This window comes from Synchiropus splendidus, chromosome 5 (assembly GCF_027744825.2).
Source record: "Synchiropus splendidus isolate RoL2022-P1 chromosome 5, RoL_Sspl_1.0, whole genome shotgun sequence".
Lineage (NCBI taxonomy): Eukaryota > Metazoa > Chordata > Actinopteri > Syngnathiformes > Callionymidae > Synchiropus > Synchiropus splendidus.
Window position 1 is genome coordinate 23678422 of NC_071338.1, and position 13557 is coordinate 23691978.

At 41.7% G+C, this 13557-nt stretch overlaps 4 protein-coding genes across 4 annotated transcripts in view; 1 reads left to right on the forward strand and 3 right to left on the reverse strand.

Moving 5' to 3' along the window:
• Nucleotides 1-521: 521 nt before the first annotated feature.
• Nucleotides 522-1343, reverse strand: LOC128758732 (high choriolytic enzyme 1-like). Its single transcript, XM_053865006.1, has one exon. The coding sequence runs from the start codon at nucleotides 1308-1310 to the stop codon at nucleotides 522-524; it is 789 nt and encodes a 262-aa protein (XP_053720981.1). The 5' UTR covers nucleotides 1311-1343.
• A 1995-nt stretch (nucleotides 1344-3338) lies between these two features.
• Nucleotides 3339-4160, reverse strand: LOC128758478 (high choriolytic enzyme 1-like). Its single transcript, XM_053864437.1, has one exon. The coding sequence runs from the start codon at nucleotides 4125-4127 to the stop codon at nucleotides 3339-3341; it is 789 nt and encodes a 262-aa protein (XP_053720412.1). The 5' UTR covers nucleotides 4128-4160.
• Nucleotides 4161-5937: 1777 nt separating this feature from the next.
• On the reverse strand, nucleotides 5938-6759 carry LOC128758477 (high choriolytic enzyme 1-like). The gene has a single exon (XM_053864436.1). The coding sequence runs from the start codon at nucleotides 6724-6726 to the stop codon at nucleotides 5938-5940; it is 789 nt and encodes a 262-aa protein (XP_053720411.1). The 5' UTR covers nucleotides 6727-6759.
• Nucleotides 6760-8104: 1345 nt separating this feature from the next.
• LOC128758475 (rho GTPase-activating protein 23-like) overlaps nucleotides 8105-13557 on the forward strand; it is a 52823-nt gene continuing 47370 nt past the window's right edge. Inside the window, exons 1-2 of the mRNA XM_053864434.1 lie at nucleotides 8105-8219; nucleotides 10726-11352. Coding sequence (XP_053720409.1) covers nucleotides 11344-11352 — 9 coding nt within the window. The 5' untranslated portion in view covers nucleotides 8105-8219; nucleotides 10726-11343. The remainder of the gene's footprint in view (nucleotides 8220-10725; nucleotides 11353-13557) is intronic.

Below are 13557 nucleotides of genomic sequence, written 5' to 3' on the forward strand. Positions count from 1 at the left end.
CTTTTTTTTGCCATGCATGTGGCACTATCTACATATGTAATTTTTCATACAATAAGTACACTGACATTTGTATTTCAACTTTCAATGAAGATGTTATTTATTTTTTATTTTGCACGATTGCACAGAAACACAATGCCACTTTGGGGGAGCCTTCACTATCAGTGGTAAGAGACCTATTCTGCTATTTTCATTTGAATTTCACCCTCATGTATGACAATACAATTCCACCATCCAATGATAGCTGGGGAATTCTGAGAGAAGTAGAAAAGGCTGCTTCATGTCAAATTGGATATTGTCAGGAAAAACAATTTAATTATCCTCTAGGATAGGAGACTAGGAGAAAAAAATAATAGGCATCTGATTCTATGAGTCAAGGTTAGAACTAGAAGAAAAAACATTATTGAAGACAGTAGAAAGTGATTTGCTTGAGAAGTTTAATGGAAGCAACATAAACAGAGCCCTTTCAGCCCAGTTCAACAATTTGCACACTGGTTAACTTCTGACAGCGTCAGTGAGTGTGCTCAGCATCCATAGAGCAGGTTGATCCTCCTATTGTCCCAGTAGGACAGTCCCTGCCTCTGACCGATCTGGACGTTGGGGTCAGGGATGGGGGTGATGGAGTCCCTGCCGTACTGGATGGAGAAGGCGGTTCTTCCGTAGTGCATGATGGAGGTGTAGTCGTAGGGAGTGTTGAGGTTGTTGGTGTTCTGCTTGTAGAAGTTGTAGGCCATCTGAGGGTTGATGTTCTCCCAGTTGATCCTGACGTACTGGTCCCGGTCACTCCTGGTCTGCTCGTGCTGGAAGCCCAGAGCGTGCAGGATCTCGTGCTGGATGATGCCGTGATAGAGGCAGCCCTGCCTGTTGAGAGACAGAACCTGTCCTCCTCCAACTCTGCCCAGAGAAGAGAAGCAGCCGGCTCTGTTCTCGATGCTGATGTAGTCGTACTCCCTCTGACGGGGGACGAAGCGCAGGCAGGTGCTGCTGTGGAAGGCCTGCATGGCCCTCTCCATCTTCTGCCTCTCATAGCTGTTGAACTGAGCGCTCACTGTGAAGGGGATGGTCACATGACCGGCTGAGTTCTTCTTCCACAGGCAGCTCTGGTACCAGCAGGTCATGGCGTTTCTGGTTCTGGGAGTCAACAAGTCTCCTTCCAGCAGAATCTCTTGAGAGCCATTGTTGGTGGTGAGAATCCTGGTGCTGATGTCCACACCAAGATCCTCATCTTCAGCTGCTTCCTGCTGGAGAGGATGAGCCTGACAGAGGGGGAGCAGGAGCAGCAGCAGGCTGACAGAGAGAGACATCTTCATCATCTTCTGGTGTCTGTGGAGACTCCTGGAAGCTTGATGCCCTCTCTCTTCTCTCTGGGCTTTTATACTCCATTCTACAGGTGTGTCTACACAGGGATGATGGGCAGTGGTCCTCACTGTAAAGCCTGAACAAACCAGGGGAGGGACAACAAACCTGCTGGTTCAACATAGATTGTTGTGACTGCTCACCACCTGGAGAAACATGATCCACATCTTCTCTATACTACTACATTATTCTCATATGATCTGGGCTCAGTCTTCCCACCGTCTAATGTCACTGAAGGTTTTATGGCGACATGACGGGTTTTGTTCAACTGTTGAGACAAGTTGTTGATGATAAAAGTATTTTCCACTTTGCGGCTCCATTCCATCACTCAGGATATGTTTTCCCTCTCATTTCATTAGACACAGACGTTTCTGAATTTGAGACAGAAAGGAAGATCTTTTTTTTTTCATTCTGTGTAAAAGTGAATTTGTTCTATTCTAATTTTATTCCTCAAATAAGATGGCACTCTGGACTGAATTGTGTAGCAACGTTACATTACAAAATAATTTTTTAAACTCTAGAGTTAAAGGAGACTTCCAGAAAAAAAGTGGCTGAATGTGGAAATCGTTCTTCAGAAGTGCTCAACAAAAAAGTTGGACAAAACTAATGCCGATCAATTAAATGGAGGCTGCAACTTCTATAAATGATCACAAACTGAAGTTTCCTACAGCACTGACACATTTTCGTTCACAGAGCTGAGCTGAGAAATGTCTCGTGTTGAGAAAAATCACACTTAATATAATCTTAACTCCTTACAGTTTCATGTCATCTTTCCATCAATTCTTAATGGAAATAGTCATGATGATTAAACTGATTTGATTTGGCCATATTTTTAAAGTAGTCTCCTATTTAATTTCATTATTTGTGCTTGATTACAACTATAAGCTTAAATGTGTGTATTCAAGATATGCAAATGAATGTCATGTTCAGTGACATCTTGTAAAAAAAATAATCTTGGAGGTGGTCTGACCAAGATTCACATTCAAACATCACAGAACATATAGTTTAACACAAATATTGGAATAGTACTGTTCTGTTAAAAAGTTCTCTTTACAGGCAGTCTAAAGAAACAATGATCAATTCTTGTTCGCTGAAAAATGAGTGTTCTTCTCATAAAACTTGGAGCACTGCAGATAAGTTCCAGTCAGGCAACAGATCTTGGATACATTTTGGTGGTACGTGACCATTTCATGCTTGAGATTAGCTCAGCTGCTCTGGCGAAGGAGCACATTTTTCAGTGGCCCACTCGCAGTAAGAAAGGAACAGGAACCGTTTCCTCCAGAATACAGTGGTTTAGATCTTATATGTGACATGTTGTAGTGGACTCTGAATGTTCTCTTACTCAAAACAGTAATGAATATTGATCATGAATAAAAATTGATAAGTGAAATGTTATTTTACTTGTACGAATATATTTTCCAAACGGCAGGTGCTCTGAGGTGTGGGACATTGCTCCAGCGCCCCCTCATGACTAGGTGTCACTGGTAATGTTTCTCTGACAGTGACTTACGAAACCATTTCTGGCATTTAGTAGAGTAGTTTCTCTTCATGCATTCCAATGCAAAGTTGCCATCAGAGATTTTTACAAATGTAATTTTCACCATATTTAGTCAAAAAGTGTAGGTTAAATCACAATACTTCTTAAAAGTCATTCTCATGATGCTTTTTTATTTGTATTTTGCTGTATTTTTTGCTCGATTTATCTTGTCAGAATTTATTTTCAAAGGTAAGACATTTTTATCTCAGTGAAATCTTGTTTTTTGATTTCATCCTGTGTTTAATATCATGCTGAACTTTAAAAGGAGCTGCAACAATGAGTGACACAGAGAAGGATACATTGTTCACACATATTAGTTACTTTCATGATTATTTATTTCCAACCACCAGACATCAGAACACATCACATTCCATCTTCTTCAGGGACAACACTGTTCACTAATCACTTGTGGGTTCGAGGCATGTTGTCTTCTGTGTGTTGAGTGTGCTCAGCATCCATAGAGCAGGTTGATCCTCCTGATGTCCCAGTAGGACAGTCCCTGCCTCTGACCGATCTGGACGTTGGGGTCAGGGATGGGGGTGATGGAGTCCCTGCCGTACTGGATGGAGAAGGCGGTTCTTCCGTAGTGCATGATGGAGGTGTAGTCGTAGGGAGTGTTGAGGTTGTTGGTGGTCTGCTTGTAGAAGTTGTAGGCCATCTGAGGGTTGATGTTCTCCCAGTTGATCCTGACGTACTGGTCCCGGTCACTCCTGGTCTGCTCGTGCTGGAAGCCCAGAGCGTGCAGGATCTCGTGCTGGATGATGCCGTGATAGAGGCAGCCCTGCCTGTTGAGAGACAGAACCTGTCCTCCTCCAACTCTGCCCAGAGAAGAGAAGCAGCCGGCTCTGTTCTCGATGCTGATGTAGTCGTACTCCCTCTGACGGGGGACGAAGCGCAGGCAGGTGCTGCTGTGGAAGGCCTGCATGGCCCTCTCCATCTTCTGCCTCTCATAGCTGTTGAACTGAGCGCTCACTGTGAAGGGGATGGTCACATGACCGGCTGAGTTCTTCTTCCACAGGCAGCTCTGGTACCAGCAGGTCATGGCGTTTCTGGTTCTGGGAGTCAACAAGTCCCCTTCCAGCAGGATCTCTTGAGAGCCGTTGTTGGTGGTGAGAATCCTGGTGCTGATGTCCATACCAAGATCCTCATCTTCAGCTGCTTCCTGCTGGAGAGGATGAGCCTGACAGAGGGGGAGCAGGAGCAGCAGCAGGCTGACGGAGAGAGACATCTTCATCATCTTCTGGTGTCTGTGGAGACTCCTGGAAGCTTGATGCCCTCTCTCTTCTCTCTGGGCTTTTATACTCCATTCTACAGGTGTGTCTACACAGGGATGATGGGCAGTGGTCCTCACTGTAAAGCCTGAACAAACCAGGGGAGGGACAACAAACCTGCTGGTTCAACATGGCTTGTTGTAACTCCTGATCACCTCGAGAAACATGATCCACATCTTATCTATACTCCTACATTCTTCTTAGATGATCTGGGCTCGGTCTTCACACTGTCACATGTCACTGAAGGTTTTATGGCGACATGACAGGTTATGTTCAACTGTTGAGACAAGTTGTTGATGATAAAAGTATGTTCCACTTTGTGCCTCCATTCCATCACTCAGGACATGTTTTCCCTCTCATTTCATTCAGCACTGATGTTTCCTAATTTGAGACAAAAAGGAAGATTTTTTTTCATTCTGTGTAAAAGTGATTTCTACTATTCTAATTTTATTCCTCAAATAAGATGACACTCTGGACTGAATTGTGTAGCAACGTTACATTACAAAATATTTTTTTAAACTCTAGAGTCAAAGGAGACTTGCAGAAAAAAAAGTGGCTGAATGTGGAAATCATTCTTCAGAAGTGCTCAACCAAAAAAGTTGAACAAAACTCATGTCAATCAATTAAATGTACGCTGTAACTTCTATAAATGACCACAAACTGAAGTGTCCTACAGCACTGACACATTTTCGTTCACAGAGCTGAGCTGAGAAATGTCTCGTGTTGAGAAAAATCACACTTAATATAATCTTAACACCTTACAGTTTCATGTCATCTTTGCATCGATTCTGAAACAGAAACACTCTTGATGATTAAACTGACTTGATTTGGAGGTATTTTTAAAGTACTCTCCCATTTAAACTCATTATTTGTGGTTCATTACAACTATCAGCTTAAAAATGTGTATTCAAGATATGCAAATGAACATCATGTTCAGTGACATCTAGTAAAAAAAAAGAAAATCTTGCATGTGACCATTTCATGCTTGAGATTAGCTCAGCTGCTCTGGCGAAGGGGCACATTTTTCAGTGGCCCACTAGCAGTAAGAAAGGAACAGGAACCGTTTCCTCCAGAATACAGTGGTTTAGATCTTATATGTGACATGTTGTAGTGGACTCTGAATGTTGTCTTACTCAAAACAGTAATGAATATTGATCATGAATAAAAATTGATAAGTGAAATGTTATTTTACTTGTACGAATATATTTTCCAAACGGCAGGTGCTCTGAGGTGTGGGACATTGCACCAGCGCCCCCTCATGACTAGGTGTCACTGGTAATGTTTCTCTGACAGTGACTTACGAAACCATTTCTGGCATTTAGTAGAGTCGTTTTCTCTTCATGCATTCCAATGCAAAGTTGCCATCAGAGATTTTTACAAATTTAATTTTCACCATATTTAGTAAAAAAGTGTAGGTTTAATCACAATACTTCTTAAAAGTCATTCTCATGACGCTTTTTATTTGCTTTTTCTTTTATTTTTTGCTGTATTTTTCTTGTAATAATTTATTTTCAAAGGTAAGACATTTTTATCTCAGTCAAATGTTGTTTTTTGATTTCATCCTGTGTTCAAAATTGAGCTGAACTTTAAAAGGAGCAGCAAGAATGAGTGACACAGAGAAGGATACATTGTTCACACATATTAGTTACTTTCATGATTATTTATTTCCAACCACCAGACATCAGAACACATCACATTCCATCTTCTTCAGGGACAACACTGTTCACTAATCACTTGTGGGTTCGAGGCATGTTGTCACCTGTGTGTTGAGTGTGCTCAGCATCCATAGAGCAGGTTGATCCTCCTGATGTCCCAGTAGGACAGTCCCTGCCTCTGACCGATCTGGACGTTGGGGTCAGGGATGGGGGTGATGGAGTCCCTGCCGTACTGGATGGAGAAGGCGGTTCTTCCGTAGTGCATGATGGAGGTGTAGTCGTAGGGAGTGTTGAGGTTGTTGGTGGTCTGCTTGTAGAAGTTGTAGGCCATCTGAGGGTTGATGTTCTCCCAGTTGATCCTGACGTACTGGTCCCGGTCACTCCTGGTTTGCTCGTGCTGGAAGCCCAGAGCGTGCAGGATCTCGTGCTGAATGATGCCGTGATAGAGGCAGCCCTGCCTGTTGAGAGACAGAACCTGTCCTCCTCCAACTCTGCCCAGAGAAGAGAAGCAGCCGGCTCTGTTCTCGATGCTGATGTAGTCGTACTCCCTCTGACGGGGAACGAAGCGCAGGCAGGTGCTGCTGTGGAAGGCCTGCATGGCCCTCTCCATCTTCTGCCTCTCATAGCTGTTGAACTGAGCGCTCACTGTGTAGGGGATGGTCACATGACCGGCTGAGTTCTTCTTCCACAGGCAGCTCTGGTACCAGCAGGTCATGGCGTTTCTGGTTCTGGGAGTCAACAAGTCTCCTTCCAGCAGGATCTCTTGAGAGCCGTTGTTGGTGGTGAGAATCCTGGTGCTGATGTCCATACCAAGCTCCTCATCTTCAGCTGCTTCCTGCTGGAGAGGATGAGCCTGACAGAGGGGGAGCAGGAGCAGCAGCAGGCTGACGGAGAGAGACATCTTCATCATCTTCTGGTGTCTGTGGAGACTCCTGGAAGCTTGATGTCCTCTCTCCACTCTCTGGGCTTTTATACTCCATTCTACTGGTGTGTCTCCACAGGGATGATGGGCAGTGGTCCTCACTGTAAAGCTTGAACAAACCAGGGGAGGGACGACAAACCTGCTGGTTCAACATGGATTGTTGTGACTGCTCACCACCTGGAGAAACATGATCCCCAAATATCTTGTCAATAGAGGGCCTGTACACAACTACATCATTTATCTCATGCATTTCTTGTAGCAGCAGTCAGAGTTGTGACATGGTTGCTCTGGTTCATAAAAGTGTGTAAAGTTACTTGTCCTAGTCCTATATATCCATATATTACATATTCAGGTGGCAACCTGTAGGAAAATATTCTCATCCTTCAGTTGATCCTAACATTAACCGAGAATATCTAATCCTACCAATCGTGTTCGTTGTTCCAGGTAGTTCTCAATGATCAGGAGTCCACGTTTCCACAAACTGCGTTTATTCACAATCACCAAATGTCCTCGCCAGGACCTAAGACAATTTCTCCAGGCCTATACAGATCCGGGCTCTTCTCCAGGTAGAGTCTGCTGCACAACGAGAGTTGTGACTTACAGGCCAGACACTGGCAGAAGCACACATCGAGATGACTACATTTCTTCTTTATACTTCTTGCTGAGGCGGTGTTTCTTCTGGGCAGCTTCCTCTGGTATTTTCCCACATCAACAGTCAGTCTTTGATATTCGTATTAAGCGCGGCTCTCCTCCTCAGCCACCTGTTTCCTCCCGGGGTGTTGACGCGTAACAGTTTTCATCTGTCTTGTGTGGCGCGGTCATCTTGCCCCGTCCAGTTCCCAAGCAAGTTACCCAATCCACACGTGCATTCCCCAAGCAATTTATTCAACTTGCAAAGCACAGCGATATCACTTTGGAGCTTTAGCTTAATTAATTATTTCCCTTTACAACCATATATACTTAACTTAAGGTTCAGATGAAACAAAACAGTCACATGGTTGCTGCATATAATAATGTGTGCGTATTTTGGACTCCTGTAATTCACTGGTCTGTTTACAGATCTCTTTCTCATTCAAGACGGGGGATTACACATGTTAGAAATATTTTTCAATACAGAGCACGACACATGAAAAGCAAACAGCCCAGTCCCCCATGTGGCGTTAATTCCCATTGCATCTACCAAAGACAACATTATACGTTAACATTTGCTGAGGAATGTCTGACAGGTCTTGAGTGAGGATTTGTGTGGCGTGAAAAAAGCATTAGAGACATTCACGTCGAGGGATTAACGTTTCGAAGTTTTGTAGTCAACGTTGTATCCAAACGTCATGCCGATGCTTATATTTTACGGTAGATGGCGCTTTGGCTCTTTACGATTGTATGCAATCCGCCATTAAAGACAAAGAAGAAGAAAGCCAGCTTGATTGATATTCCCAAAATAAAAGTTCGGGTGATTTGAAACAACGTTTTTCTTCAAAAAGGTAAATTATAGACTATATATTTTCTATTTATAGAAAAGTAGCCCCGCTTCTACCTTTTATTAGGCATCAGCCGATGCTCAAGTTGGAAATGTTCTCATGAAAGGATGCACCTGTGTTGTCGAAAGCGAGACTAAAAAATGTTTATTAGGATTTATGTTTTATCGCTCAGGTCCATCTCCAGAACCTGTATCAGATATAATGAAGATTTTATCCCCCCATGTGGTGCCGGAGCCTGAATTGCAGCATGAACTACAACTTTATTTTGTAATTTTCTGCTTGCTGTTCACGATGGATGAAAGCTGTCCTTCAGTGCAGTCCACATTGTAACTTTAACTTTGCAGGACAAAAGAACGTGGAAAAATACATTTCTTATACATAATAGTTTTGAACTTTTAAAATGTCTCAAATGTGTGTGGATTAAGTGTGTTTGTTAATGTTTGAATTTATGAAAATATGGGAGCTACTCCAGCAACTATGAGACACAATTCAAGTGCCGATAAAGAATTTTTATTTGTTTATCTATACAGACAATGATGTTTCATTTTCTCTTCTTAAATGTTGTCAAATCAGACCTGGACCGTATTTACTTGTACTGAACACTAGATGGCACCATTGATCTTTTACAGTTTCTCTCCTCTAAACAAACTCCATGAAGTCAGTTTCATGAGCGATGATGGAGGCCCAGCATGTTATGACCCCTGCTTGACAAGGATACGTTGTTGACACTCATATCAGTCTCACAGTGATCATGCACATGATCCTAACGAACACATTCCGTGGTCTTGTGAGAGTAAAACTGCCACCCATGCCGAAGTGGTGTGTGGCATTGGTCAAGTGAATGAGGTGGGTTGATGTGGTTAAACCAGCCTTCCCATTCCTGTTGTTGTGGGGGGGTTTCCAGCTATACAGCTCAGAGGAAAGACCACAGGATGTCCTTTTCCTCATTCCTCTTCTGTGTGAACATGTGGGTGTGATTTTGGGCAAGAACATGTCTCCTCTCTGTCGTCTATCTAGGATTGTCTTTCAAAGTGTTCATTGTTTATTAATAGTTGATAGTTTTGAACAAGTCAAAAGTCCATCAGAGAGGCTACTGTGCACATTTAATACCAAACAGTTCCGATTCCATTATGTCCGTTTATTGGCTGCTGTTGTTATTTCCTAGGAGCTGCAGTTATGACATGAATTTCAAACACAAAGATGCCCTTTACCATACTTCTGTTTTCATCTGAATGTCGTGGAAAAAACAACCCATGCATTCTACAGTGTGTGGATGGCAGGACTACTGTTTTGATTTTGTGACGGTTGTTTACTTTTTGTTTAGTGTTGAACACACAGTCTCTGTTATTTGTTGATGTTAATACCAATAATGTTGAGAACAGACACATTGAATGAATGAATGAATCTTTATTTCAACCTCCTCTGGTACATTGTAATTACATTTGACATTTGTATAACCATTATATAAAATTTCTACATTATGGATACCTTACTTTCAGTACAGTGAAACCGTCAAGAATTTAGTTTTTTATTGTTGACAATAAACCAAAAGCATTGGTATTTGTTAGTCTATACAATGCAGCTACACCTTTTTAAACACTATATTTTTCATTCCTCAAATATATCATTACAGTGTTTGGATGTCCTTGTGTTTTTAAACGTTTTATAAATGATACTGTTAATGTTCAGTTCAGTTCTTTTGTAGTTATCATGATATATGCCTCAGCAATATTGAAAAACAAAATTAACAGCACCGCTCTCTGTATTTAATGTAGTGCATTGTGTTAAAAAGTGGATAAGTACTGATGGACTTTTTTATGAAGAAAAAAAGATCTCGTGAAAATATTCTCATTGAGTTTATCCATCTGACTGGTAGAGTTTGCAGAGGTACATTGACATAGTGGCTCACCATGTTCATATATAAATACAGTGTTGGGTTAATACAAGTTTACACGATCAATGTGTCTATAAAGAGCATTCTGCCGATTAATCTGACAAAATAATCATATTTATTGCACCCCAACACGTTGCGTTACATGTTGCATTCATACATTTTCATTTATCTATTCAATTATTTTACAATTTCTGGTATATTTAAAAACTGGGTAACGCTGCCATTAGACTTTTTGGAGGCTTTCTTCATGGTTTTCTCTTATTTTCTATTATTTCCATATTGCTCCTTCTGTTTGTGTTTCTGACAGGAAACAAGAAGTTCGACTGTCTTGTATATATCTAACAAAATGGAGATGTTTTGGGGGGTTGGGAGCTGTATTCTTCAAATCTTTGTGGCTTTGGTTCATGGTTTCCTGTGATATTGGAGCACATCCTAGTATAAGATCCCAGTCAACATTGTTAATGTGAAGCAGCACTGATTGCTGTTAACAAAGCATTTGAAGACACAATAAATCATATTTCTAAGTTCTGTCAAATGCTTATTACATTCATAATAAAGAAGTTTCGGTTCATTTCAGTCCACACTAAATCCTTGTTCTCTGTGCTTCATTGACAGTTCACCTCCAGTGTCAGCAGGAGACTACAGAGCTCTTTGAGAAGCACCGTGAAGGAATGAGTGTGACAGCTGCTGGGGGAATCCTACTACACCATCAGGTCACATGGCGCGCACACACACTCACAGACACACACACACTATATCCCTCTGATCCTTCCTCTCGTCCTCTTCACTCTAATGCTGTGTACAGTGAGGGAGGGAAACAAGCAGGAGGGGTTGGGAGGAGGGGTGGCAGACAGAGAGAGCAAGAGGGGAGAAGCAGCAGCAGTGAGGCGGTGTGTGTGTCTGTTTAAGCCATACATGCTAGCTGTACACATGCGATGCACTGTTCTCGTGTGGAGACGGCAGAATAAAGCACCAGGGTTGAAGTGAGATAAAGGAAGAGGAGGATCACGAGGGGACTGCTCCTGAAGAGGGAGCGTGTCAGAGGACAACACTGTCACACACAGGAGGAGGAAGAGGAGGAGGACGCCGGGATGTGTGTGATCGTGGGAAATGCACAAGCGACACCACGGTGTGTGTGAAGTCAAGAGCTTGTCCATTGAAGCCCCGAGAAACTGAGGATTCCCATCAAGCCATGCTCCGGAGCAGGAGAAGCACCAGTTCCCGCTGAACACCATGGCCCAGGTGACTCACCCACACACACACTGAACAACACTCATTCCATTTGCACATTGCTCAGGACGTTTGTTTACATGTTTTGGGTTTGATCTATCGTGGAGGGTGATCCCCATCTGAACCCTATTGATGTCTTTTATCTTGTTTTATATCCTCATGCTATTTTTGTCCTTTGCAATCTCACTTCAATAGAGCCATGAGAACCGAAACAGGGACAAGAATGCAAGCTGGTCCCTTGTCAGACCATCAAGAAACCTAAAAGGCATGGAAGTCTAATACTGAATAGCAAAAAAACAACGTGTTTGAACTTAGTAGGCCAAATGCAGTCGTGCATATAAAACTGTCAGGAGTGGAGCTCCAGGGCTCTTTAGGTTCTAATGGAGAATAGAGATCAAATCTTGATTTGCTGATTATCTTTGAAAGGCGTCAGCTAGACCAGTGGTCCTAAAATGGGGGTACACGTAACCCTAGGGGGTAATTCAGGCCCCCTGGAACATACGTGAGATGAAGAAAATGTACATTTATATGCATATTTAAAAAAAGCTTAAATCAAGAAGTGCAACATAGATATTATTAAATATATATTTGCCGCTTACTGTATTTATTCCTTTTCTTTAGTCAGACATGTAAGACGTATTTTTCATCGATTTGTGTTTGTAGTTTATTAATGAAGATAGTAAGAAATTGAATAAATCGCAATTGGTAATTTAACACTATGCGTAACACCATGTACTTGGCTGTAAAAATATTTTATTGAGGAACATTGCTGTCTATGCTGTACTACAGTATATGAAACTGCAACTGTATATGCATTAAAATTAAAATGTGAATTTAGTACTGACAATCAGCAAATCTGAATCAAGAGTTCCCTTTTGGCAAAAAGTAAAAATCTGCTTCATATTACTCTACAAATTATTAGTAGTGTTATAGCTCATGCCGAAAGTCAAAACATCTCACAAATGTCCTTTGATTTTTCTGGTGGAAACTAATACATATTTTACTTTTCACCGTTGTTCCGCAATATATCATCTATATCTAAACACAGAATGAACAAGTACACACACGCCAAGCTTTCAAGTTTTCATGTTAAAATGTGGTTGTTTAAAGAGTGGGATTGTCGTCGGAATGTTGGCAAAACCATCTATGGACATGAAAACTTTATTAACCCACACACAACTGTAGTAGAGGTAAACACAGACATGGTTACTATGGCAACAGCCATACCTCTATGATATGAAAACCTGTGTATGCATATTGAGATAACACTTATATACATACCCGGATGCACAACTGACACATGCACAACATCAACAACAATAGAAACTGATTTCTGAAGTTGCATTGATGTGGGAAGTTAGAAAACAGTTATACAGTGATTGTTTATGTAGTGATGATGATATCTGAGGGTGAATGTTGCACAACACTGACTCAATCCGCTGCTCCACCTTCACTGTGAGCTGGTTTTGATTGACACCTCTATTGATCGCTGTTCCTCACTTATATGAATTATGACTGGCTCATCCAGTACCTACTAATAAAAAATAATAAAACTAATAAAATAGTCTAGTTTGAACATCATTTTCTCACAAAGTTGATTAGTTAGTAACAGACAGACCAAGTGGCAAAAACAATAGTAATATCTTATTAATAGTACATGGGCGGCTGGTTCCATTTGTCTGTGCATTGTTGAAGAAATATCTTAATACAAATCATTTTGCTAATTTTATAAATGTGGCTTGCAGATTTTATGTTTCACTTTTCAGCCCACTTTTTTCCATACATATAAAGGCATTCCACAGTTCAGCGACTCAAACTCCCTTTCTGACTGAAAATGAATGTCTCTATTCAAACATGATTTGAGTTTTTGATACTAGAGCTGCCTTTGAGCTACAGAGACATGGTGAAATAAGATGTACTGTGGGGGGAGACGACGCCTGTCTGGGTGACAGGGAGGTTGTGTATTTTTAGCCATTTAGAATTCATGCATAGACCCGTCTTGTGTGTTTGACAGTGACAGTGACAGTGAGCGAAAGAGCAATGACAGCCTTCATGGTGTGTCGATATTGTGTGTTGCTTTTTAAAAAAGAGTAGTATTGACTGAGAGCGGTGAACAAGTGCTCTGTCCTCTGGCACAATGGAGAAACTATGTGGCAGAGTGAAAAGTGTATTGTGTGTGTCAGGATATCCTGCTCTTTCTCTCACAGACACACACAT